The sequence below is a fragment of the Heliconius melpomene genome, chromosome 12 (assembly GCF_056956725.1).
Source record: "Heliconius melpomene rosina isolate 202511_hmr_F chromosome 12, ASM5695672v1, whole genome shotgun sequence".
Classification (NCBI taxonomy): domain Eukaryota; kingdom Metazoa; phylum Arthropoda; class Insecta; order Lepidoptera; family Nymphalidae; genus Heliconius; species Heliconius melpomene.
Genome location: NC_140400.1, coordinates 7,051,895 through 7,077,367, shown reverse-complemented (window position 1 = coordinate 7,077,367; position 25,473 = coordinate 7,051,895). Strand labels below are relative to the sequence as shown.

The 25,473-nt window shown below is 38.7% G+C and overlaps 1 protein-coding gene across 1 annotated transcript in view; it reads left to right on the top strand.

The window, feature by feature from the left end:
- LOC146533675 (uncharacterized) overlaps positions 1 to 23,296 on the top strand; it is a 37,205-nt gene extending 13,909 nt beyond the window's left edge. The window contains exon 8 of the mRNA XM_085193754.1: positions 23,002 to 23,296. Within this exon, the coding sequence (XP_085049880.1) occupies positions 23,002 to 23,097 (96 nt within the window). The 3' untranslated portion in view covers positions 23,098 to 23,296. The remainder of the gene's footprint in view (positions 1 to 23,001) is intronic.
- The last annotated feature ends 2,177 nt before the right edge of the window (positions 23,297 to 25,473 follow it).

The window sequence follows — 25,473 nt, the reverse complement described above, 5'->3', positions numbered from 1 at the left end:
GATGTTCCGCCATATTGGATTTAGTATAACGTCACATTATTTTTAGAGTTACGGTCAACGACCCATTTCATTTAATATCTATATTGTAGAAGTAGACCAAATAGATACTCGGCTATCTTCAATATCCTCCTTAAGAGATTTAGAGTGACATCACATTATTTTTCAAGTTGCTCTCAACGAGCTCTTTCATTTGATACCCATATTGTAGAAGTACATTAAAAATATCAATTCCGCCATCTTGCATGATCCGCCATATTACATTTAGAGTGACGTCACATATTTTATCGTGCATTGTCATCCAAAGTAAACGTGTATACAAAATTTCAGCTCAATCGGTTGACGATATCTACTTCAAAATTGAGCTCTAAGATTTCACCCGAACCCACATACATACATTGCAAGTTAAATAAAAGCTTTTAATAATTATTCACATTCTGTTCACGTATTGTGTGACTCTTTCAAGCATTATCGTTTCTTAGAACGTTTTATTTGTTAGCTTCCCGCTGTATTCCGCATATAGCAGGTTAGGCAGAGAGAACCTAGTAATAAAACACTCTGTTGTGTGGTGGAACTAAACGCCGCAGTTCGTATTGTTACAAGAGCGAGTAAATTAAAATGATATATTCCCATGAGTGGGAGTCGAACTCACAACCGTCGTATCTACAGTCAAATGATGGGTAGCTGCGCCACAACGCGGCCCCTTAAATCTTCCCCCTTAATAATTCGTTATAATGTTATCTTTTGAGATACGAAAACCTAAAAATAAATAAATGTCAATGTAATATAATTCAAAGCAATATAAATGCTTTATCAACCAAAAACGCGGACCGCCAGTCTATAAACAACCATAGTGAAAGAAACAATTCAATAAACAAGCACGAAACATATTTTGGCCAGATTCCTTCCTTTTACTTCGTAAGAGCTAGAGTTCGCGAATAGTTATGACGGAATGAAATAAAATCTAGATTTTGGCACAAATATGCATTATATAACTTTATTGAAGAGGTCTAGAGTTTTCACAGTAATTGTAACGATCGGGAAAGTACGCTCGTAATCATTTGGCAAACTGCTCCGGATAGCGATTTCATTGAAAACTTCGCCAATGAAGTATGAAGTCGTTTTGAAATAGTTGCTAAGAAATGAATTGTTGCCATTGCTAGTAGCACTGTTTCCCCAAGGTCCCCACTTTCAAGTTAAGGAGTATGCATACAGTCTTAACTACATATTAAAGCTCAAAATTTATTAAGCCTTTTTTTATTAAGCCTCAAAATTTCAGCTTTGCTAAAAAGACATAGGTCTAGGGGCCCTGGGATCTCAGTCTATATGTGATATCCATCACATACTATACAATAGTTAGTATATTCCAAAATAGTAATTTCATATAATCTAAATCCCACCTGAAGAATTTATTACACATTCGTATAAAGGGACTGAGTAAGTAGGCCTTATCTAGGTAAGTGAATAAACTTGTCTAGCTTTTACGAGTTACGATCGTGGGAGCTTTGGATATTATGTAAATTGTTCTAGAAACTTCTACTTTTAAATGTGTTTAAAACTTTGCAGTCTATTAAGATTTAAAACATTATTATTTAGAAAATTGACAAGAAAAGATTAAATTAGTACTAGGAGCAAGTAAAATCAAAGCACTATAGATAAAATCATTATAAACTTAACTATTAATGTTGCCAGATATTACTGCTCTTGTTAAATTATAATAAAATTTATGTAAATATTTGTATGAGGCCAGTCTTAGCGCTGAGGCACAAAGTGTGCCTGTAAACGCGACTGGATGTGGCATCGGTCCCCCCCTACTTGAGGGGATTTTTATTTAAATTTATATTTTCATTGCTTAGTTCTGGTGTTGAGGCAGCGTTGACCCAACACGGAATGCCTCCAGAATTCGGCGGCAAGTGGAAGATTTCTCCACGAGTGGATTCAAATCTTGCTGTGTTTAATTTTTTTATTAAATTTTATCATATTATTATTTTAAATGTGGTGGGGATTGAACTCATAATTTATCGTGTTTAGAGTCACGCGCTTCTTCCCCTGCGCCATGACTCATTAATATCTCCTCATATATATTTCCCAATTATTTTCATACGATTCAATGAATTTGTTCAAATAATTGATTGTTAAACATAAAAAATCAAAATGCTAAAAGATTACAATTTGTTCAAAGTGATTTTTTAAAATATATTTTTTATTTAGCTTCTATATCCTGTGTATAGCAAAGTAAATAATGGGAACCTAGTGTTTAGACACTTATTTTTTTTTACAAGCACCGTTCAATTTTCGAAACATAGCTTGTTGAGTGGTGGCGCTGAATAGCTCACGAAAATCGAACTCACAACCGTTACATTTGCAGTTAGACGCTGCGTGGCTCCGCCTAGAATAGCCTCAAATAACTTCATGTAACAAAATTTTATATTTTCATGAACTAAGAATATGCAAATAATTTTAAAATGGGTTTAGAAACATTGGAAAATAGAACACGTAGTAGAATCCTGCAGGTAATAGAATCTCGCTGCTCTGTTCGAAATAAATGTAAAAGTTTCTTCTCAAATACAACTCGTCTTGTGTCGCTTCGAGACACGCTTCCATTGAATTGGATCAAATATTGCCAAATATAATACATAAGAATTTTCCAATTTTATAATATATTGCCTTTTATTATTGCATTACACTTCGCGGTAAGCGCTCCCTTAATATATGTTATATATATTTGTTAAATACATATTTTTTATGTTTGTCTATCAATTAATCCGTAATTTTTAGGGTTCCCTACTTCAAAAGGTACAAACGGAACCTTGACAGAATCGTTTTTTTTTGTTTTCAATTAAAATTCCTATTAAGTATTAAAGAGTGAAAGTAATTTATTTGCTAACAAAATGCCGCGACGCGAACGTATTACTGAAACAATAGAAACCATTAATTACAAATATTTTTGTTTTGAAACTTTAATCATAATGGATGGAAACGTTTTGTTTCTATCAAACAAAAAATATACTTTTAGAATCTGTGTAATTAAAAACCAAAGTTTTATTTAAATTTTTAAGCTTTATGATTTTAAATTGTTCTTTAATTTAGAAAATAAATAGGATATGAAGTAGCGATTGTTTGCCATGGCGAAGTAAAACTACGAAACTTCTTCTTCTGCAATCTTATTAATCTCCTACAATCTTCTGCTATCTGTTGTTAGTCTCGGCTTTTGTTGTCTTGTTCTGGCTCTTGATTTTATCTACTTCACCATCCTCAGTGGTCAGTTCGTTTCTTCTCATATCCTCCATCATTACGTTCCATTTTTGGGCGTCAGGGGACGCAGGATCTTCAGGTACAGACATAGCCAGACCACCATGCAACGTGAAAAGTCCTATAATATGCCTTACTTTAAAAATATTAAGGCCAGGCTAGGTTGTGTAATATAATATTTAAAAGAACATTTGTATGCATCATTATCAATTTAAAAATAAATTTTAGAAAGCTACAGAACCCCTAAATATATTCAAGTTATTTAGTTCTTTTTAAAGTTTTAAATAAAAGTTTCACACCAAACGGGGAAGTATAAAGTTGTTTAAGATCTAGTTAAGATTATCTCTAACTTAGTGAAAGCTATAAGAATACTTTAGCCATTTAGTATAGCGATGAAAGTTAAATAGAACTTTACTAAGGAAAATCGCAGTAAACTGGTTTTATTGCAAATGCAATGTATTTCAGAAAATGTTTTCTTTATTTTGTGAATGTTGAATATACTTGAAACTTACAACATATCTTATTATTATTGCTTCCAGAATTCGGCGGAAAACGGGGAATGGAAGTTTCTTAAGACACGTTTCCCAGGTTTCCAGGTCCTTCGGAATATATACCAGGCAGAGAAAAGAGAATCAGTAAAAATCTTAAGCGAAAATCGCTTATAACGTAAATATATACGATATACGTATGTATGTATAAAAGATCTAAAGTGATCATATCTTACTTTGCTCTGTAAACTTTCCCCGAGCGAAGATAAAGCTCGTGGCCCGACGACAATGTACGGCTCTTGCCTTTCTGTTGGTCTAATATTAGTTTGTTATGGACTAATATTTGTTGTTATGTATTTTATGGTTCATATTATAGTTTTGAAGTAAATATTTTACCATGAAGGTCCATTCATTGGTCCACTTATTGGAAAGATCATATGCCCGCACACTTAAGTTTGTACATTATTAAAACATGTAGTTCCCGTTGATCTACAATCCTGAAATTGGTATGGAAGCCTCGGAGGGCGAGTCATAATATAACATTGGGAACCTTTATTAACCTAATAGAACCCAAAACAATGATTTTTAAAATTTTTGTCTTATTGTCTGTTTGTCTTTGCGTTTGTTATCTCTAATCTCAGAATCGACTTAACGGATTTACATGCGGTTTTCACTATTTGATTCTGACAAGCTTCCGAAAACATCTTTATATTTTATTACAATCGGTTCATAAATTAAAAAAGTATGTCAATTTAAAGTATTTAGTTTAACAAATTTGCTAATTGCCGTAACAGTTATTTTATACAACTGAATTGACTGAATCCTTAGTTTCCAATTTCTTTATTAATATTTCTATTTCAAGCGGGCGTAGCCCCGCACGGGCCCACTAGTTTCCAATATAGATAAATACGTAGTGTAAACAGATAGATGTATAATTATTTCTACAAATATTATATCTGTGATCGGAAAATGAAGGATGATAAACGTTTATAGCACGAAACCAATTAAGCGACCGAGTTCCATCGAGCACCGACACGCCTCTGTTGTACTGAAATGTAATTACTGCCGATAGATAATACGTGGGTTATCTCATTTCATAAAATAAGACTATTTATAGCAGCATTGATTTTACAGTGCACTGTTAATGTTTTAAGAATTTTAAATTATGTTTAAAGAAACTTGATTTTATGGAAAAAAGGTCCTTGTTGAACGTACGAACTTTTATTTTACATTTTTTATTTATTTTTCTACTTATTTTAGACTCTAGTTTCTACGTCCTACCTTAGCTAACCACGACGTGGTGTTAGCTTCCGATTTTATTGTCTTCAAAATAATCTAAATAATATCTTCAACAAAAAAACTAAAAAGTGCTTTAGCGATGGGTCGGTTGTTTCTATGAAAAAATACTAAAATTTCAAAAAAAAAAATAGTAGTGTTAATATATTTTTGATGCTTTGCAAAGTCCCTTGTGAACTATTCAGTGCTCGGGAATATTACGCGAGGCTTCAAATTATTAGCTTTCAAGTCCCTCGACGAAGAGCCTAACAACCTTGAAGGCATTCAAAGAACATAATTAAATACTTTATTGAGAATATTTTATCTTAGTTTCATGGTATTTCTATATTGTACGCCTTTAAATTTGTTATTTGCATATTAAAGTTTGGAAAACACTAAAATTCCAATGAAAAATCTGTTAAAACGTAAAGTCGGGTTTCAAATTTAGTGTTTTATATACTTATAATACGTATATTTTAATATATTCATTATTCATATGTATCTTGTTACAAAACCTAGCTCCCATTGACTCTATTTCTTTCTTGATCATATTCAGTGAAAAACGTAAAGCGGCTAAGTGTGAGTTGCACTCGTCCGCCCAAGATTTCGTACAATTTCAGGATTGTAGGCCAACGGGAAGTACAACTTATAAAAGTTAATAAATTTAAGTTTGTGGGCATATGCACTCATTTTATATCATTCAAATCAAGTACAAAATATAAATTATTACTTTAGTAAATTCTTACTTTATGCCTAATTTTATAACATAAACCAAGGTTTAGATTACGCGACGAATTTAATACAAAAGGCAGGCAAAATTTAATATGAAACAAAATTGATGTGTAAATGCTCACACCTTGACTTAGAAGCCTTTTTCTGTGCTTCAAGGCTAGACCTGAATATTTGATATTAACTTCAACCTGATACCTCAACGGGATCTCGAGATAAATGGTCTTGACAGACGGACAGAGTTTGAAGTACGGACCTCCGTAACAAACTAATTTGTTTATCTACACTAAAAGTGATATTTGCATAAACAACTGATAGTGTCATTAACTTGTAATGATGAAGTCTGAAGTATGAAGTCATCACAAATCACATTATACGTGTCAAATACTTCACAATGGTCTTAGTTATATTCAATGAATAAGTATCCTTAGAAGGGAGAAAACCCATTTATAAACAATAAGTAGATATTTCATTGTGAGGCTAACTGCTACAAATGTAACAAACAAAGCGAGCGTTACTAGCAAGAAGGGACGTCACTAAAACAGTATAACATAGGAACCGTAAATCATCCCTTACTTGACTTACCCTTCGCTTCGTCAGGATTTGCGAAGGCCGACGACGTTTGGTGTGTATTTTGTAGATATTACCGTAGAATGTAGAATGGTCTACTTCACGCCGTAGAATAGTTTATTGCTAAAATTAGGATATGGTGAATCAAAACGTTAATAAAAAGCGATAAAATTAAGATATTGATTGATAATTATTTTTTTTATCAAGGAAAGTTAAAGATGGCAAGTTTAAGTTTAAAATTTAAACGTTAGTTATATATATTTATGTTAGTTATATATATTTATGTACCGAACTGTTTGTTATTCAATTTGAATATTTTTTTTGTATTTAGTTAGTCCAACTGTAACATAAATATTAATTTACTTTGACAACTGCGATAATACGGAACATCCATAATTTTTTTATGTTTTAACCGACTTCCAAAAAGTGGGAGGTTGTATATTCGACAACTACCTTTTTTATTATGTGTCCCTCAATTTCCCTACCATTTGGAATCCATTTTAAATAATATATAGGATTATTAGATTTACGATGTATTCCGCACACAGAAGGGTAGACAGAGGGTACCTAGTGTTACGACACTCCGTTTCCCGAACTTTCTGCCGAATTCTGGAGGCATTGCATATTAAGTGGCAGAACTCAACGCCGGCGGCAAAAGGCGGCAAAACCGCGGGGTTGAGTTCCGCCACTCAATCGACACCAGAGCGAAGAAATAAAAATATACATTTTAATAAATATTTCATTTCCTCGAGTGGAGATCGAACCCACAACTAGTCGATTTTACAGTTACACTTTGTACCCCGTCCCCGTCCCCGCCCCATTTTTGGTGGGTGTCCCCCGCACCAGGATATTTTTTAAAAGTAAAAAGATATTAAATTATAATGCTACAGCTGTTCCATTTCCATTTTCCTTATCATAAACTTTTGTATCCTGTCACTCAAATTAGTTTACGCAACTTTACATAACTTTGTTTAGTTCTAGAACTTTTATAATAAACAAGCGGACGCTCGCAGCTTCGCCTGCTTATTTGTACTCTTAGGAGTGATTTATAATAAATGAAATGAAATATTGTTAAGCCTAAATATCAAATTTTATAAAAATCGGTGGCGATTTAAAGATTTTTCCATACAAACTTTCATTCCTTTATTTACACCCTTAGGGGAAGAATTGTAGAAAACCGTGAAACATGTGTTCAATTAAATACGTTTAAGAGTCTGAATTACAAATTTTATAAAAATTGGTGCCGATTTTAAAAAAAAATTATACAAACTTTCAACCCCTCATTTGCACCCTTAGGGGGAGAATTCTAGAAAACGATTAAATACTTTTAAAAATCTAAATTTCAAATTTTATTAAAAATCGGTGCCGATTTAATTTTTTTTTCATACAAACTTTGAACCCCTATATCACCCCTTTAGGGTTAAAATTTTTCAAAATCCCTTCTTAGTGGATGTCCAGATTACGAAAGTAAACATCTGTCCAAATTTCACGTTTCTACGCACAGCGGTTACGGTTGTGCGTGCGTCTTACCTCAGTCAGTGAGGACAAGTCCTTTTATACATATAGATGTTTGTTGTTCCATTAAATAGCATATTTAAAAGCATAAAATATTCAGATGAAATTTAGGAAAATAACTTAAAAAGTTTACCAAGCACTCAATAAGTCACTCTAAAGTATCCTACTACAAATTATTATTTGACGAGCTCAAAGAACGTTATTTAAAATTTTTCAAAGCTCTGATATAAGTAAGCTTTCATTTGAGTTAAAAAGTTAATTAATTATAGTAGCGTGTTGTGTGCTTTAGGGCGAAGGAGTTTGGTCCCGAGTTTAAAATTTATAGTACTGTCGTTATATAGGAAGTGGAGCCTCATGTGAATTTAAAACACAGAAACTGTATTTAATCATTTATGTGTTGTTTTTAATATTACTTGCAGTGATATTGTCAGATTTTTTTCTTATAGTTAAAAAAATAAAAAAAAACTGGACAAGCGCGAGTCGGGCTCGCCCACCGAGGTTTTATTTTGCCCCCTTTTAACGCTATTATTTTTTAGGATTTAACCACAAATGTATAGTCTAGATCAATCGAAAGTACCCTTTTAATTTTCATTCCCTTTATAGTATCGAAATACGCATATTTTGCATTCTCAACGGCCGTATTCTTTTTTTTAAGTAAATATAGAAATACATTTTTTTTAAGAAATCAAGGTACCGTCGATTTGAGTATATGGATTGAATTTCAACTCGATATCTCCAAGCGTTCCTGAGATAAAGGCTCTTGACAGACAGACAGACAGACAGACATACATACAGACGAACGGACAACAAAGTTATTATATAAGAATTCCTTTTTTCTTAAGAGTTAAGGAACTCTAAAAACAAAAGAACCAATAGTTAAGTTTAATTCTACTTACCCGAGCGAAAAAATGAAACTAATTCATTCCCCAGGGAAGGAATCGAATGCTGTACCGCTGCGCTGCTCCAGCACGGCCTCAGTTGTGAATATAAAGGTTAACATTCAATTCCCTTTTTATTAATCTTATATATATAAAATCGAAAGGTCACTCACTCATCACGAAATCTCAGAAACTACATGTGCTAGGAATCTCAAATTTTGCATAGGAGTTATTTATAGGACGTAGGTGCTCGCTAAGACGGGAATTTGCAATATTCAACTTCTAAGGGTTTGTTTTTGGGGTTGAAAGTTTGTATGAAACTTCGTTACTAATGACATTTGTCTTTGTCATTCGTTACTAAATGCTAGGAGTCTCAAATTTTGCATGAACGTCATTTATAGGACGTACGTACACAGGGAAACAGAAATTAATTATAACGTAGTTCATGCGGGCGAAGCCGCAGGCGGGCCGCTAGTTAAATATATTTTTAAAGCTTCACTCGCCAGTCCTGTAGTGAGTGCAGTTATTTGGGGTGCTATGTCGGTTACCTCCTCGTGGAGCACCCTGGGCAACGGGACGGGCAGCAGCATCACAGTCGTGGTGCTGCTGCTCGTCGCGGCTAATAAACCGACACGCGGGAATGCGCTCCGGCGCTCTGTATTGTAAGAGTTGTCCCGTGAGCGCATTGTAGGGAGGGACCCATGTGATGTGTGCTCTGTGTGCACGCGCTAGGTCATTGTGGAGGTATGGCGGGTTCGGCGTGCGCTTACCCCGCCGTCGGACAGAGCAGTGCTCTCCGTCCTTTTCGTAATCCCGTAAGTGGTGTCTGTGGTCATGTCTCGCGGCCACGCACGGGACCGAGGGTCTTGCCTTCACCGGCCGGACCGCGAGGAAGAAAACCTCTATAAAAAATTACCCCAACCCAAGTGGCGAAGCAGCGCGAGGGGTGCGAGGCTGATGGGGAGATCAGTCGTTACTGCTATCCACGCCAGGGTACCGGCCGACACTCGTGGCGTAATTAGGCTTATCCAAGTACAGGGGGCACTACTTGGACGGACCGTTTTTCCCCCATACTCGTGGGACTAGTATGGATATTGTAAACGAAAAAACCCAAACAAATGATGATAGCGGAGGAGTTATAGAGTCTGCTTCAGACTCAGGAGTCGTGCGGCGCGCTCGGCGAAAACGCATGCCTGTAACAATTGGAGAGATTTCTGGGTCGGAAACCGAGGCAGGGCCTCCCAAATGCCACACGGCGAGAAGAGGTAGGCCTCCGAAAGCGCTTGGTGCTGGACAGGCACGAATGCGCAAAGAACAGAGACAAAGGGTGTTAGATTTAGACAGGAGCCTGTCGGATTGGGCATCACAGCATGACAGGTCTGCCCAGACGACGGATGCGGAGAGTTTGTTAGAAGTAGAAGATAACAGAGATACTTCTCAGTATTCAGCTGAAGAGCTGCGCACGTACGCCGGAGAACGTGCAGCCGCTATACTGGATGTAGCGACTAAATCTGGCAACCTTAAGGGCACTTATGTGCGCAAACTGAAGGACGCTGCTGCAGCCCTGACTGACATAGTTGAATCTCTAGTCACTCGTACTGAGAGTGAAGAGGTTCGCCGTGCACGAGAGGAAAACCAACGCCTCACTAAAGAGGTAGAGAAACTGCGAGCGGAAGTGCAATCCTACAATAAGGATGTAAAACAGCTCAGGGTGGCCTTGGCAACAAATAAAAGGACGGCTCAGAATGTTTCAGGATCGACTCTCAGCTTAGGTGAGGACGTACTGGAGGAGTTAAGGCGCTCGATCGTCTGCTCAGTGGGGACTTTGATAGAGGCTCGTTTTGCTGGTATCGAAGAACGTCTCTTGCCTGCAAAGAGAATGCGTCCTCCTCTAGCGGCAGACTCTAGGAGAACACTACCTGAAGTGGTGATACCTCCAAAGACGTCACAGTTGGTGTGTTCCGAGACCGATAGGCGGAAACCGAGGCGCAATAAGACCACAGTTCGTTCTGAGATGCGAGAGAGTGCGCCTTTGCCAAACTCTCTACCAGAGTCGGAAGTCAGAGCCTCTAATGTGCAACAACCGAACACTATTGAAAATAGAATAGGTGACGATGGTTCATGGACTACAGTAGTAAGGAGAGGTAAAAAGGGCAAAAAGTCTTCTCGTGTCCCTGCGGCGAACATGACGGTACCAGTTGCTCGCCGGCCTAGACCTAGAGTAGCCAAGCCACCCCGCACAAAGGCAGTTATTATTACTTTAACGGATGAGGCCTTGGTAAAAGGTGTAACCTATGCTCAGGCATTGGAGCGAGCGCAGCAGGGTATCAATCTGGCACAGTTGGGTATAACCGAGGGCTTAACAGTGCGCCAGGCGATTTCGGGCGCTCGGTTGCTGGAGTTGTCTGCTGTACACTCTTCAGAGAAGGCGGATGCTCTAGCGGAGCGGTTGCGAGTGGTACTAGATGGGCTGGCTGTGGTCACCAGACCCCGTAAGAATGCCACTCTAAAGTTATTAGGGCTTGACGACTCAATCACCAGAGAAAAAGTGGTTAGCGCTGTTGTGAATGCTAGTGGCTGCACAGCCGAAGCTGTTACAGTTTCCGAACTCCGCGTTGGTTCCAGAGGCATGATGACAGCGGTGGTGCGATGCCCATGTGAATCTGCTGATACTATCGCGACTAAAGGCCGGATTTTAATAGGCTGGAGCTCTGCCAAGATTCAAGTTCTAGAGGAGCGTCCCTTGCGCTGTTACAGATGTCTCGCACTTGGTCACGCTAGGCCGCAGTGTCCTTCAACAATTGTCAGGGAGCATCTATGCTTCCGTTGCGGTTCTGAAGGGCACAAGTCTTACACTTGCCGTGCTGAGCCTCGTTGTATGGTATGCACAGACGCAAAGAGACCATCCGGACATGTAATGGGTGGCGCCGAGTGCCGTCCACCGCCTGTCAAGCTATCAGAGGCTCTTAGGACCAGAGCTTCCTCTGCAGTCGGCGGCCGTCAGGACGTAGAGGAAAGTGTTATGTCATCATAATGGATAGAAGACAAACACGCTTCCTACAGGTGAACATCAACCACTCTGCCAGAGCGCAGGATTTACTACTGCAATCTATGGCAGAGTGGAGTATTGACATTGGCGTTGTATGTGAGCCGTATTTTATCGCCAATCATCCTCGTTGGTTGGGTGATTTGGACGGCACTGTAGCTATCACGTCTGGAACCATCACCAATATTCCCCTCTCAACTCTAGAAAGAGGCTCGGGATATGTCGTGGCAGAGTGGGGAGAATACGTCATAATTGGTGTATACTTTTCCCCCAACCGCAGTCTGGCGGAGTTCGAGAATTTTCTTGACTCCGTCAGAGTTGCCGTTGCTAGACAGTCGCCGAGGAAAATCATTGTCCTCGGGGATTTCAATGCTAAGTCCCGTGCGTGGGGGAACCCCTCATCAAACGCAAAGGGTAAAGCGGTGCAGGTGTGGGCTCTGCTCTCCGGGCTGTCTCTCCTTAACGTAGGGACAGCACTCACTTGCGTGCGGCATAATGGGGGGTCCGTAGTGGACCTCTCTTTTGCCTCTCCATCCGTCGCGTGCCAGGTGAATAACTGGAGAGTAGAGGAAGAAGTGGAGACTTTGTCCGATCACCTTTATATTCGGTTTGATGTGTCCGCTCAGACAGCGCTGGTGGTTCAACGTAGGGGTCCATCTCAAAGGTTCCCTAGATGGGCTGTTAGTCGACTGAACTCAGAGCTGGCCAAAGAGGCTGCGATTGTGGCAAAGTGGAGCTCTCAGGAGAGTATAATGGGTTCCAGCTCAAGCGTCGAAATTATGGCAGGCCAGTTGCAGAACGCAATGACTAAAATTTGCGACACTGCCATGCCGAGAGCCCGGCGGTGGTCAGCCCGTCGCCAAATGTACTGGTGGTCCCCTGAGATTGCTGCCCTGCGGTCTTCCTGCATCCGGGCCCGACGGGCGTATACAAGGTGTAGGAGAAGGAACGGTCTCGACCCTGCACTTGAGAGTCAGCTGCAGGGTATATATAAAGAAAGAAAGAAAGCTCTGCAGCACGCTATTAGCTTAGCGAAGCGTGAGGCTTATCAGGAGTTATTAGCAGGTCTTAACAGATTTCCATGGGGGCGGCCCTATCTGGCTGCCCGTAAAAAGATCCGCGCGCAAAGCGCTCCTCTAACGGAAACTCTGTCACCCGACTTTCTCTCACGCCTTCTGGTGGACTTGTTTCCGGAGCCGCCTAGGCACATCCCCCCTAGAATGGCTCCGTCCTCTGTGCATGAGGAGGTCGGTCGGTCGGTTATCCCTCTCATATCTGAAGGAGAGATGAATATGGCACTCAGGAGACTGAGGGCTAAGAAAACGGCTCCGGGACCCGATGGCGTTCCAGGAAGAATTTTGAGCATTGCCCTGGAACACCTTGGTGAGCAACTTCGGAAGCTATTTGATCAGTGCCTGTTAACTGGACAGTTTCCGAAGTTGTGGAAGGAAGGAGGACTATGCCTACTGCGCAAGGATGGTCGTCCTCCGGACTCTCCTTCCGCATATAGGCCAATAGTGCTGCTGAATGAGATGGGCAAGATCTTAGAGAAGATCATTGCTGCCCGCCTTATTCAGCACCTAGAGGAGGTAGGTCCTGGTCTTTCAGAAGCACAGTTCGGGTTTAGGGCCGGTCGCTCGACCATTGATGCCCTGAACGCCCTGAAGACCCGGTCGTTGGCCGCGACGGCAGATAAAGATGTTCTTCTCGCCGTCTCGTTGGACGTGGTCAACGCCTTTAACAGTCTGCCGTTTGAGACACTAAGAGAGGCACTTCGGTACCATGGGGTGCCTTTCTATCTCCGGCGGCTGTTAAATGACTACCTCCAAGATAGAGTAGTCTTATGGATTGGGGGAAATGGCCAGATCGGTCGACGAAGTGTCGGTTGCGGGGTTCCACAGGGGTCGGTTTTGGGCCCGATACTTTGGAATCTCGGCTATGATTGGCTCCTGCGTGGTCGTCTTCCTCCTGGAATGAGTGTCATATGTTATGCGGATGACACTCTAGTCACGGCCAGAGGAACGTCTTACCAGGAGGCGGCACACTTGGCTGAAATCGGCACCTGCCTTGTCGTCGACCGTATCGAAGCTCTGGGTCTGAGAGTCTTTATGCCCAAGACTGAGGCCCTCCTATTCCACGGCCCGCGTAGGGGTCCCCCCCGTAGGGCTACTCTGCGCATCCAGGGACAGGACGTGGAGGTTCGGACTCAGATGAAGTATCTGGGTCTGACCCTTGATGGACGGTGGTCATTCGCTTCGCACTTCGCTCAGCTTGCGCCGAAGCTAGTAAACGCTGCTGGGGCCCTCGGCAGGCTCCTGCCGAATGTCGGAGGGCCAGATTCTCCATGCCGACAGCTTTATGTCGGCGTGTTGAGATCCATGGCTCTGTACGGTGCCCCTGTGTGGGCAGACTCTCTCACCGTTCGCAATAAGACCCAATTGCGGAAAGCGCAGCGTCTCATAGCGGTGAGAGCAATTCGGGGGTACCGTACGGTGTCCTGGACGGCGGCAACTCTCTTGGCAAGCGATCCGCCTTGGGAATTACAGGCGGAAGTGCTTGCCAGAGTTCATGCCTTTCGCACAAGCGAGCGGTCGCGAGGCGTACAACCGTCGTGTGAGGATGTCGAACGGATCAGGAGGAGAGCGGATGAAGCCCTGATCCGGCGATGGAGGGGGGACCTGGGGTCTCCGGCGGCAGGCCTAGCGACAGTGGAGGCAGTTCGCCCACACTTGGATCGCTGGGTTAAAAGGAGTTTTGGTGTCCTGACGTTCAGACTGGTGCAGGTTCTGACGGGGCACGGTTGTTTCGGTAAGTACCTGCATCAGATTGCACGTCGGGAGATGTCGCCGGTGTGCCATGAGTGTGATGCCTCCGTGGATTCGGCGCATCACACTCTGGCTGAATGCCCCGCTTGGGCCCCACAACGCCATGCCTTGATGGCGGTAGTGGGAAGAGACCTCTCACTGGCCAGTGTGGTAGGGGCTATGCTGGACTGTGAGAGGAACTGGTCTGCAATGGTCTCCTTCTGCGAATCAGTAATCGCATTGAAGGAGGCCGCGGAGCGGGTGCGCGAGTCCAGCTCGAACGCAGACACACTCCGCCGCCGTAGGCCAGGGGGTAGAAGAAGGCGGTATGCGCATCTTCTACTCCCCCTACCCTAGAGGAGCTACCGCGGGAGGGTCAGGCTGATCTTCCTACAGGTTATTGCGGAAAACCCTGAAAGCGACGATGGCCTGCAAAAGGCGGGCCTTCCACTGAGGCGTCGTAGTAGTATGCGCGAGCGATCCTGCGGCGTCTCATTTCCGGTGGAGAGGGTTCCCGCTGGGTTTTAGTGGGTAGGATCGGTTTCACCGGTGAGTCCCACAGTACCGCTCATCCGTAAGGCACGCCTTCCGTATGGGCGGTCTGTGTAAATGCATTTCCCAGCGAAAAAAAAAAAAAAAAAAAAAGTTATTTCGCAGAAGATCGGGCCTTAAATAATTAGAAAACTTTTCACAAATATGAAGTTCTTTATGTAAATAAGTAAACACTTGTTGTGTGAGGGAAAATGAAGTTAAAAACCTGTCACTTTCAGTAACTCGGTGTTTTGTTACGCGTCGTTCGTGTATTAATAATAATAATAATTTGATTTATCACGATTTACAGTTTCTTAAATTATAGAATTATATTGTGTTATATTACGCACTTTGCAAGGAATATATTTGTTACTCATTATTAAAGACGTTAAAACGTAAAACGAAGAAATGAAAATGATAAAAAAACAATAAATGATAATTCATTCCCCCGGGTAGGGTTTGAACCCACAACCGATGCGTTACAGTCATACCATTGTGCTCCTGGGCCCTTTGGCCACAAAGACCTCTAGTAGGCCCCCTAACCTAACCTAAATTTTATATTTCCAAGTCCAGTAAATTCGTCTATGGGTTGTCAGTCAGTAACGAAACAATTTTATAATATAACTAGCGACCCTCTTGCGGCTTCGCCCGCTTTTACTACTGGATTATTCATATAATGTATTGTTCATGTAATGTTTGCAAAGCACTTAAGATAATGTGAAAATTAATTAAACCCTAATACAACCCGCATTTTCGTAATTTCAATAAGGATTTTCCAATTGTTTTACACAGCAAGGATTTTTAGTAGGTGCCGTAATTTTAAATCTGTGCTACTAATCTTTTCAAGTACTTATTAAAATATATTTAAATGACTATTTTTAGATAGTTAAATGACTACTTTTAAACGGAAGAAATTATAAACCAAAACCTACCTACTAATAACTACTACAAAAAATATGAATCCAAATATATCGCACTGAAATAATACATTCAACTCCAATTATCCAATACGTGCAAACGCATCTAACACTTCGTTGTTATAGAGGCAGGCGGGTTTTTTTTCGAGCTTGTGGTTAATGCTGAAGAGGGTATTCTGTCCCTGATGAAAAGCAAGTACTACGTGGCTGCCTGTGAGGAAAATTAAATAGAATGCATCGGCCGGGAATCGAACCCGGGCTGCCCGCGTGGCAGGCGGGCATTCTACCACTGAACCACCGATGCGTGTAAGCCAGGCGGGCGCGGCGGATGCATGGCGAGTGGCGAGCCGTTTCGCAGCAAGGATTTTTTGATATTATAACAACTTCTCATCAAGTACTTATTAAAATTAAAAACGGTAAAAGACAGTTTTGATCTACATTAAATGGCCAACGTAACTAATATACTTATTTATATGCTGAGAGTAAGGGATAAGTGAAACTTGAGTAACATACAGCTGATGTGTCAATGGCGGGATGTGTCAACAATTAAATGCGTTTTTCTGTAAAACTATTTGCAATTTCGAAATATTGTAAAAAGCTAATTTTATCTTCGTTTAACGTAGAAAATTAATAAGGTTTTTAAAGGATAAGGATTAATACCATTATGGAAAAATATCCCTCACAGTAAAAAATATATTGAAATTATTATTTTTAGACAGAAAAATGATCACTATACGTTATTCTTAAAAGATACGAATATGCTCTCGCGGACTTTTTTGTAGATCTTATTAAGAGGAACAATACTCCAGTACATTTTTTCATGTAGTACTCACCATTAGAGCAGCGCATGCGCGAAAGTGTCTCAACGGGTAGGACTTTATACACATTTATCGTATTTATGTTAATTTACATAAGAATGTACAAATAATAAACTATATATAAACCTTCTACGAAAAACACTCGGCTTAATGGTGAAGACCGCATCAAAATCCGTTGGGTGGTTTAGAAGAAGAAGAGTTAGAAACAACAGACAGACACGAAAAGTGACTTTGTTTTATAAGATATAGGATCTTCAGATTATTTTACTAATTATTTTATTTCAAAAATTGTTTTAAATTTTGTATCTTGAAATTAAATAACCTCAATGCTAAATACATTTCGAGTGCATTTAAAATTTAAAACGGTAACATTGGGTAAAATAATTCAGCTTGCGGTCGCGGGCTTTTTAAAGAGAACTCTTAATTAAAACATTAATTAGCTGATTTAATGAATAATTTACTTTCAATCATAATATAAAGTCCCGCATAAAGCAGAGTAGGTAGCGGAAACCTAGTGTTACAACACTTTATTCCCCAGTTTTCGCTCTAATTTTGAGACATTACGTTGGTAGTGATTTAAGCTTTATCTTGTTACCAGAGCGAAAAATGAAAATAACTTGTTGTATCCATTTGACTACACGCAATGCCTCCAGAATTCAGTGGAAAATGGGGAAAGGAGTTTTTTTTCATACATTTATCGGACGTCGCCTACAATATACCCGGTTCTGCCACTCAACAAGCAACGTGTTGAAAATTTGGGTCGAAAGTGAGAATCAGAGTGTCTTAACACTAGGTTTCTGCTCGCCCTGCTTTATGTGGAAAATAGAGAGAGTTTAAAATTATTTCCATCCATCCACCAGCCTTTCAATTATTTACATAATTATATACATTTTTGTTTCAATGATCCATAAAAATTGTAAGTACACTAATGTATACAAAATAGCCGGCGGACATGACAGCCGATATTATCTTTGAAATAATACAACAGTTATTTTATTTGATAGCTATCTTAGGCTCTTTGCATAATATCATATTTTTTGTTTTAGCTTTACACCGTGTCCTGTATATAGCTGGGTAGGCGAGGGGAACCCAGTGTTAAGACACTCCGCTCCCATTAAGATACTTCCGTTCCGTTCCAATTCTGGAGGCATTGCATGTTGATTGGTGGAACTCAAAGCTTCGCTTCGCCTCGTTTGCATTTCCTCGAGTGAGAATCGAACACACAACATGCACAGGTTGTGCGTTACAGTTGCACGTTTATGCCCCTGGGCCACGACGGCCTCAAAATCCAACTTCAATTTTTTTTCCCTAACCATTAGTTAAAATATGAGAAAATCATGAAAATAATAAAAAATACCTACTATCGTTAATGGGGGCATAATAACCATGTACAACATATTTATAAAGTAACGTGATTTATGACTAAGTCAGCTGATTAAGTCGTTTTCCATCATTTCATAGCAATCGTGTATTGTTTCATGTTACATACATGTCGAGGCCGTTATTTCACACTTCTTTCTATTTGAATTAAATATAGACCAAAATACTAAAATTGCGTTAAATTCTGTAATTTTCTATTAATCAAGCAATCTTTAAGTTTCTGTCGAGCTACGTAAGTTGAAATTTGTTTGCAGCGTTGAGTTTCGCCACTGAACTCGAACACGTAATTACTCGAGTTCGGATGGTAATCAGATAACGGAGTGTTTTGACACTAATGAACCTAGGTGTTCTTTCTCTATCCTGACATATGCGGGATACAGTATGAAGTTGAATAAAAAATATAACGTGAAGGAAAAATCGTTAATTGATTCGTTATATTTTGTTTTTCTAATCTTAAGTATTTAAATAATCTATTGAAAACACTTTAAAATAGTTTTTTTTTTAAAGTTCGTTCGTTTTGAATAGTAATTATCAATGGATCGAGGTGCCCTCGGTGTACTGATGCACATAGCTCGCCTGTGGGGAGTGGCGCCATTCACTGGAGGGACCTATGAGATTTCAAAACCATTTCTCTTTTATGGATATACTCTTATTTTTGTTCTAGGTAATCTATCATATTTTAACATATGTTGTATAAGTCATGTGTAAAAAAGTGAAGCAAAATCATCACGATCAGACATGTTTTAGACACTTATGTTTCTTTATATATTTTTTTGTTCAATTGTGGAATTAGTTCAGTAATAGCGCAGAGGCACAAAGTGTGACTATAAAGTGTGTGCGGTTGTGGGTTCGATCCCCACTCAAGGAAATTTAAATTTATATTTCCATTTCTTCGCTCTGGTGTCGAGGCAAAGAGCGGCGTTGAATTCCTAGTGGAATTGCCTCAACACGTAATGCCTCCAGAATTCGGCGGAAAATTGGCAGAATTCGAAGGAACAGAGTGTCTCACCACTTAACGTCGTGCCCAACTTGCTATACCAGAGCGAGAAAATGTTTTTTTTTTTCCGGGAGTCGAAATTGAACCCACAACTCGTTTACGCTCATGCGTTGTGATGCTGCACTACGACAGCTTCATTACTATTTTTATTATTGAACTTTAAGATGTCGAAACCATCATGACGCAAGGACATAGCGTCTGATTATTATTGCCATAATTGAGGATTGGATTCCCATTAGGACAATGATATTTTTCCTGTTCTGGTGTTTTACCAAGCGCAGCGTTGATGTCCGCCACACCATGTCTGGAAATCAGGCAAGGGAAGTAGATAACGGAAAGAAAAGTAAATATTGAAATTTTCCAGCCACCCACGAAACTGTGAACCGGCTAATAAGCACATTAACGGATCCCAAGCGGATGCTCGCATTGGACTATATAGGTGTGATGGGGGACGCGTCGATGGTGCTGTTCTTTATAGCAGGGGGTCTCTCCATAGCGGAGAGGATCAGGCGGATGGCAGAAGTTATTAAACAATTAGAACAGGTAATTTAATAAGTTGCAGGGGAATGATTATATTTTAATTGTTTTCATTATCCCGTTCTGGTAGAAAAAGTGGGTCTTTACTACTATTTTAAAATTAATTGAACAGGTAAACTAACATGAATAAAGCCAATTTGTTTAAGATGTGTTATGTTGAAGTCTTACGAATTATCGTATATCGTCTTACTTAGAAATTTTATTTTTCTTTTTAATTATTTTTTAATTGTCTACATCAAAACAATTATTTCAGATTGACAAATCTACAATAATATCGAAGAAAGCAATTTGGGACAACTATACTATATTTTCAATAATATTTAGCATATCTTGTAGCATTTTTCATCTTTCTACCGTAATAACATCTTGGTACAATTCTGAGGACTGTAAGTAATAGAATTTTGCTGCTATTAGAATCTAATCGACGGCTGTAAGGCTATTCGGTCTATATGCCTGTCATATGGAAGCAACTTTTATAAGCCGTACTTCGTGCTAACCTGATCCAAGTCCGACTCACACTTAACCAGTTTTTTTATTTCAGGGAAAACTACGCTTTGTTATGTTATCAAAGGCAGCGTATTAGGTTATATACAGTTGCAAATACCAGCTTTGGCGGCTAGAATACTGGTATCATTAAAGTCGATTAATAAGAGATTAAATGAATTAGTTAAGAAATTGAAAAGTAAACGTCCGCAAACAATGACTGGTGCTTGGGCAATCGTTGCCAGCAATAGAAGATATGCAGTTGAGAATATGCGTCGGGTTGTCAATAACACAAATGAAGGTATTTTCAATGTTATTTTTATCACAAATATTCTTATAACGGCATTGAGATCCATCACTCCACAGGCAATGCCTCCAGATTTCGACGGAAAGGGGGAAAGGGGGGGAGGGGGTTATTATATAATATTATATTGAATGCCAGACCTGAATGCCACGTTTTGTCTTCTTGCTAGAAATTATTTTTTTCTGCTTCACGTTGTATCCCGCACACAGCAGGATAGGCAGAGGGAACCTAGTGTTAAGACACTTCATTCGTGTTCACTTAATCACTAGGAGTGATGAAATAAAAATAATTTATTCCCCGTTTACAGTACTGTGCCGCAGCGGCCTTGAAACTGCAATACTGTATTATTTTGCATTTTTTTTTTTATTATTTTTCACTTGCAATTTTGCGAAAGTAAAAAATAATATTAATTTATTAATATTTTTTAAGAAAATAATACTAAATATTTAAGTAACTGAAAACTTTGGCAACGATTTAGGTCGCTTATTATAAATTAATCAACTGTTTTACATTAGCACGAAGTTTTTAATGAAACGTTAAAGGAATAAAATATTTCGTTCAAAATTTATTAGCCCTTTTCTTACTCTTAACGGAATAATGAATATTGGAGTAATTACATTTAATTGAACAAGGTAATATTACAATGTTCCAATTAATTTTATAATATTTTCGTTTGCCGTTTAAACCTATACTTTTATTATTAGTATTTCTAACTTTTACAATATTTTGCGTATTCATGAAGGAACCAAACTTGTGTTGTCTGATTACTTTTAAGAATTTCTATTCAAAACTTTAATTCAAATATGTAGAAAAAAATGTATAACGACATTTATAAAGTTATAATATTTTTTCTTCCAGTTTTTTATATAAATATTGAAATTTCTAATGAAACCTCATTGGCAGGATCGTCAGAGGGACCGGAACACACTCTACGTCGATTAGCAACAAGCTACGGTGACATCTGTGACATAGTACGCTCCACTGCTGACGCTGAGGGGTTCCTCATTGTTCTGATACTGGTGTATCAGATGTTACACTTTCAACTACAGCTGTTCAGGATTTTCATGTGGATGTTGATTCCGTTTAGAGGTAAGTCCATTTTATGTGGCGAGCATTGGGGAAGGCCTATGGCCAGCAGTGGACTTTAAAAGACTGATGGATGGATAGATGTAGCTCATTAGCTTTTATCTTCTTGCCACATGGTTTAATGGAAATAACTAAGAAAAGCATTAGTAGGCAAGGATAGATCTTCAATGCTGAATGCTAATATTAAAAAAATACCTTCGTTTTTGCACTAGCGCGAAAAGAATTAAATATTTTCGAAAACAAATTACAATTTTCATATTAATTCTGATAGTTGTACTATTTTCAGAAAACCTAAACTATGCGATGTTTGTTTCGATAGTATTCTGCTTCCTTCACGTCATCTCTCTTACATCGTTCATGGAGCCCTTTCACCAAACACACGTGGAGGTTGGTACTAGATACTACACGAACGTGAAATTATATGGGAACATCTATTATAGGGGTCTGTATGACTGTTAGTCGCCTAGTCCATTTGTCTGTGCGTTTGTGTACGCTAATCTCAGAAACGGCTTTACCGATATAAATGCAGTTTTCACTATTGCATTTTCCCTTAACGTTTAGTGTTTGTTGTATTTAAATCGGTTAATAAATAAAAAAGTAATATCAATGTGAAATATATTGCTACAAAGGAGTTGTTTCATGAATTTGTTGACACTTTAGTTTTCAAGGTATTCAAATATGAAAGTAATTTAAATTAGTAAATACATAATAGTGTAAATTAAAGCGGGCGAAGCCGCGAACGATTTACTAGTAGACTATAGAATTAAATGTATTTTCATTTAAATAAACCTATATTTTATAATATATGTTTATTTAAATAGATGAAGAAAACCAACTATCTAGTACAGAGCATGAAGACCGTCGACGGGTGTCCGGCGCTACACAACGAGGTGGAGTTGTTCCTGCATATGCTGTCGCTGGTGGACACCAGATACACGCCGCTGCACGTGTGCACGCTGAACAGATCACTCTCTTTTAAAGTATATGTCCTCTTATTAACCGACTTCTGACCTAAATCCTTAAGTACGCGGAAAGATTAATTCTCTGTTAGTATCACACCATCTATCAATGGAGAATACACCCAGGAATTATTTGATATAGTGTCTCATTATTTTATTTAACTTCAAGTACATGATATTAATGAAATGATCGACCTCCTGAGGTTTTCCCTGACCCCCACTAAATTTCAAAAGTCATGTGACAAGCACCTTCATATTCAAGGCCGGCAAGATGGGTATTCTAACATCGGGTTTTCCTTCTGCTCGTTATTTCTATTAAAATATTTATTCAATAATTATATTATTTCTAATTGATTACTTCTATTTATAACAAATTTCATTTTAATAATTAAAAAAATGCTTAATACAATGGAGAGAAAATTTAATTTTCGACAGATCTTCGGCTGCTTGATATCCTACTTGGTGATAATGCTGACCTACGGACCCGAGTTCAAGACGCCCGCTATGATACAACACAGCAAGTGGAACTAGCTGATTACAACATACACGTTTGCTCCTGGAATACTGTATTGCATTTGTTCATATATTTTAAACATTTATTTACGTTTATATTTCCATTTCTTCGCTCTGGTGTCAAGGCAAAGCGCAGTGTTGAGTTCTGCCACTCTACGAAGTGGGGAACGGAGTATTCTAACACTAGGTTCCATATGCCTACCCTGCTGTGTGCAGTATACATCGTGAAGCAGATTTTTTAGCGGACGCGCGCAGCTTCGCTTGCGTATTTAGGGGTGAGTTCCAAAAAACTACGAAACATGTGTTCAATGAAATATTTTTAAGAGTCTTAAATTTCAAATTTTATAAAAATCGGTGGCGATTTAAAGATTTTTCCATACAAACTTTCAACCCCTTATTTGTACCCTTAGGGGGAGAATTCTAGAAAACGATGAAACACGTGTTCAATTAAATACTTTTAAAAATCTAAATTTAAAATTTTATAAAAATCGATGCCGATTTAATTTTTTTTCCATACAAACTTTCAACCCCTATGTCACCCCTTCAGGGTTAAAATTTTTCAAAATCCCTTCTTAGTGGATGTCCAGATTAAGAAAGTAAACATCTGTCCAAATTTCACGTTTCTTCCATTAGCGGTTACGGCTGTGCGTGCGTCTTACCTCAGTCAGTGAGGACAAGTCCTTTTGTATATATAGATTATCAATCTCTATCTTTTTGTACTGTTTATTATATCTGTTTTTGGTTACGTCTACGGCCGCTTAGATAATAATTAATTCAGCAAATTGCAACACTATCCCCGATCTGTTACTTGAAGCAGACATTACAAATGTAAATTTAGTATTCTATTTTGAGAATTGTTGGGTATTTGCCATTAGTTAGTAACTAACTATGAAACTAATGGATTTCTGAGAAAATGGATGAAATTAGAGAAATAAAATTAAAGAATTATATAATCATTTATCTATTTAAATTGATGAACTATCTATTTTTACTATTGTTATTGTAATATAAGTATTATTTTTTATGATAAATATTTGAACCATTCCGCAGTGAATTCTCTACTTATTGTAGAAAATGAAAAATTTACGTTCCAGTTTTTTCTTTGTTTTTATACAATAAATATTCTTGTTGTTTGTTGTTCTTGTATTTTAATAGTATCATATAGAGTTAATAAGTTAGTCAATATTAGAGCAATACTAGAATATATGTAAACTTATATTAAATACTAGCGGCCCGCCCGCGGCTTCGCCTGCGTGGACTACAAAAAACAACCCCTTAGAAGTCGAATATTGCAAATTCCCGTCTTAGCGAGCACCTACGTCCTATAAATAACTCCTATGCAAAATTTCAGATTCCTAGTGATGAGTTCGTGATGAGTGAGTGATTTTTCGATTTTATATATATAGATCGAGCTTCAGGAGTTTAATAATCCTACGAAATCTTTATATAACTTTTCCTTTAATTACTTTGGAGAATTTATAAACTTACCAAACAATGGAAATTGAATGATGACAAGCTTTTATTCCGTTTTTGTAGATGTTTTCCAAAAAGAGTCTCTTACTAATGAACATCTGTTGCCAACTGCATAGTTCCGCATGTAGCGACACACTTCGCAAAATTTGAATTAAGTAATATGACGAGAACACTACTAACTACTTATAAACTTCTATTTCAGGATTCAATTAAAAATTAATGTTTTAATAAATGATTTTTTAATAAATATATAAAGTGGGTTTTTTAAACAACGATTTATATACCGACATACAATATAATTAGGCTGTTGTGGCGCAGCGGCACTACATCTGGCTGTAAACGCAACGGTCGTGGATTCAATCCTCACTCGAGGGAATTCACTATTTTCATTTTCTCCCTCTCTCTGGTAACAAGACAAAACGGGGCTTTATGTTCCACCATTTAACACACTATATCTCTAAGATCAGGCGGAAAGTGAAGAAAGGAGCGTCTTAACACAAGGTATCCTGCTATATGCAGAGTACGCTCGGCTGACACTGTGGAACGGAATAATTTAACACTAAGTTCCTTGTGCCCTGCTGTATGTGGAATACAGTGTGACGCAAAAAAATGGACGAATTTATTAGTAGAAAGGGCTTAAAGCCAAATAAAATAACATGAATACAGTTCATGTTATTTATTTGGCTTTGAGCCCTTTCTACTCTATCTTAATTGATACATACTCTCAGATATTTCAATACTTTGAAATTTGGCGTCCGCAAGTTCATAAACTTATCGTCCTGTTCTCCGTAAATAGCAATACGATTGTAATGAAATTCCTTTCTAAGAGTCTCTTAAGCAATTAATATAGACAATGTTACCGAACTCAAATAAACATCAAAGATTTACTCGTCAAGGAGGTCAGGCCTTGTGGGAACGATT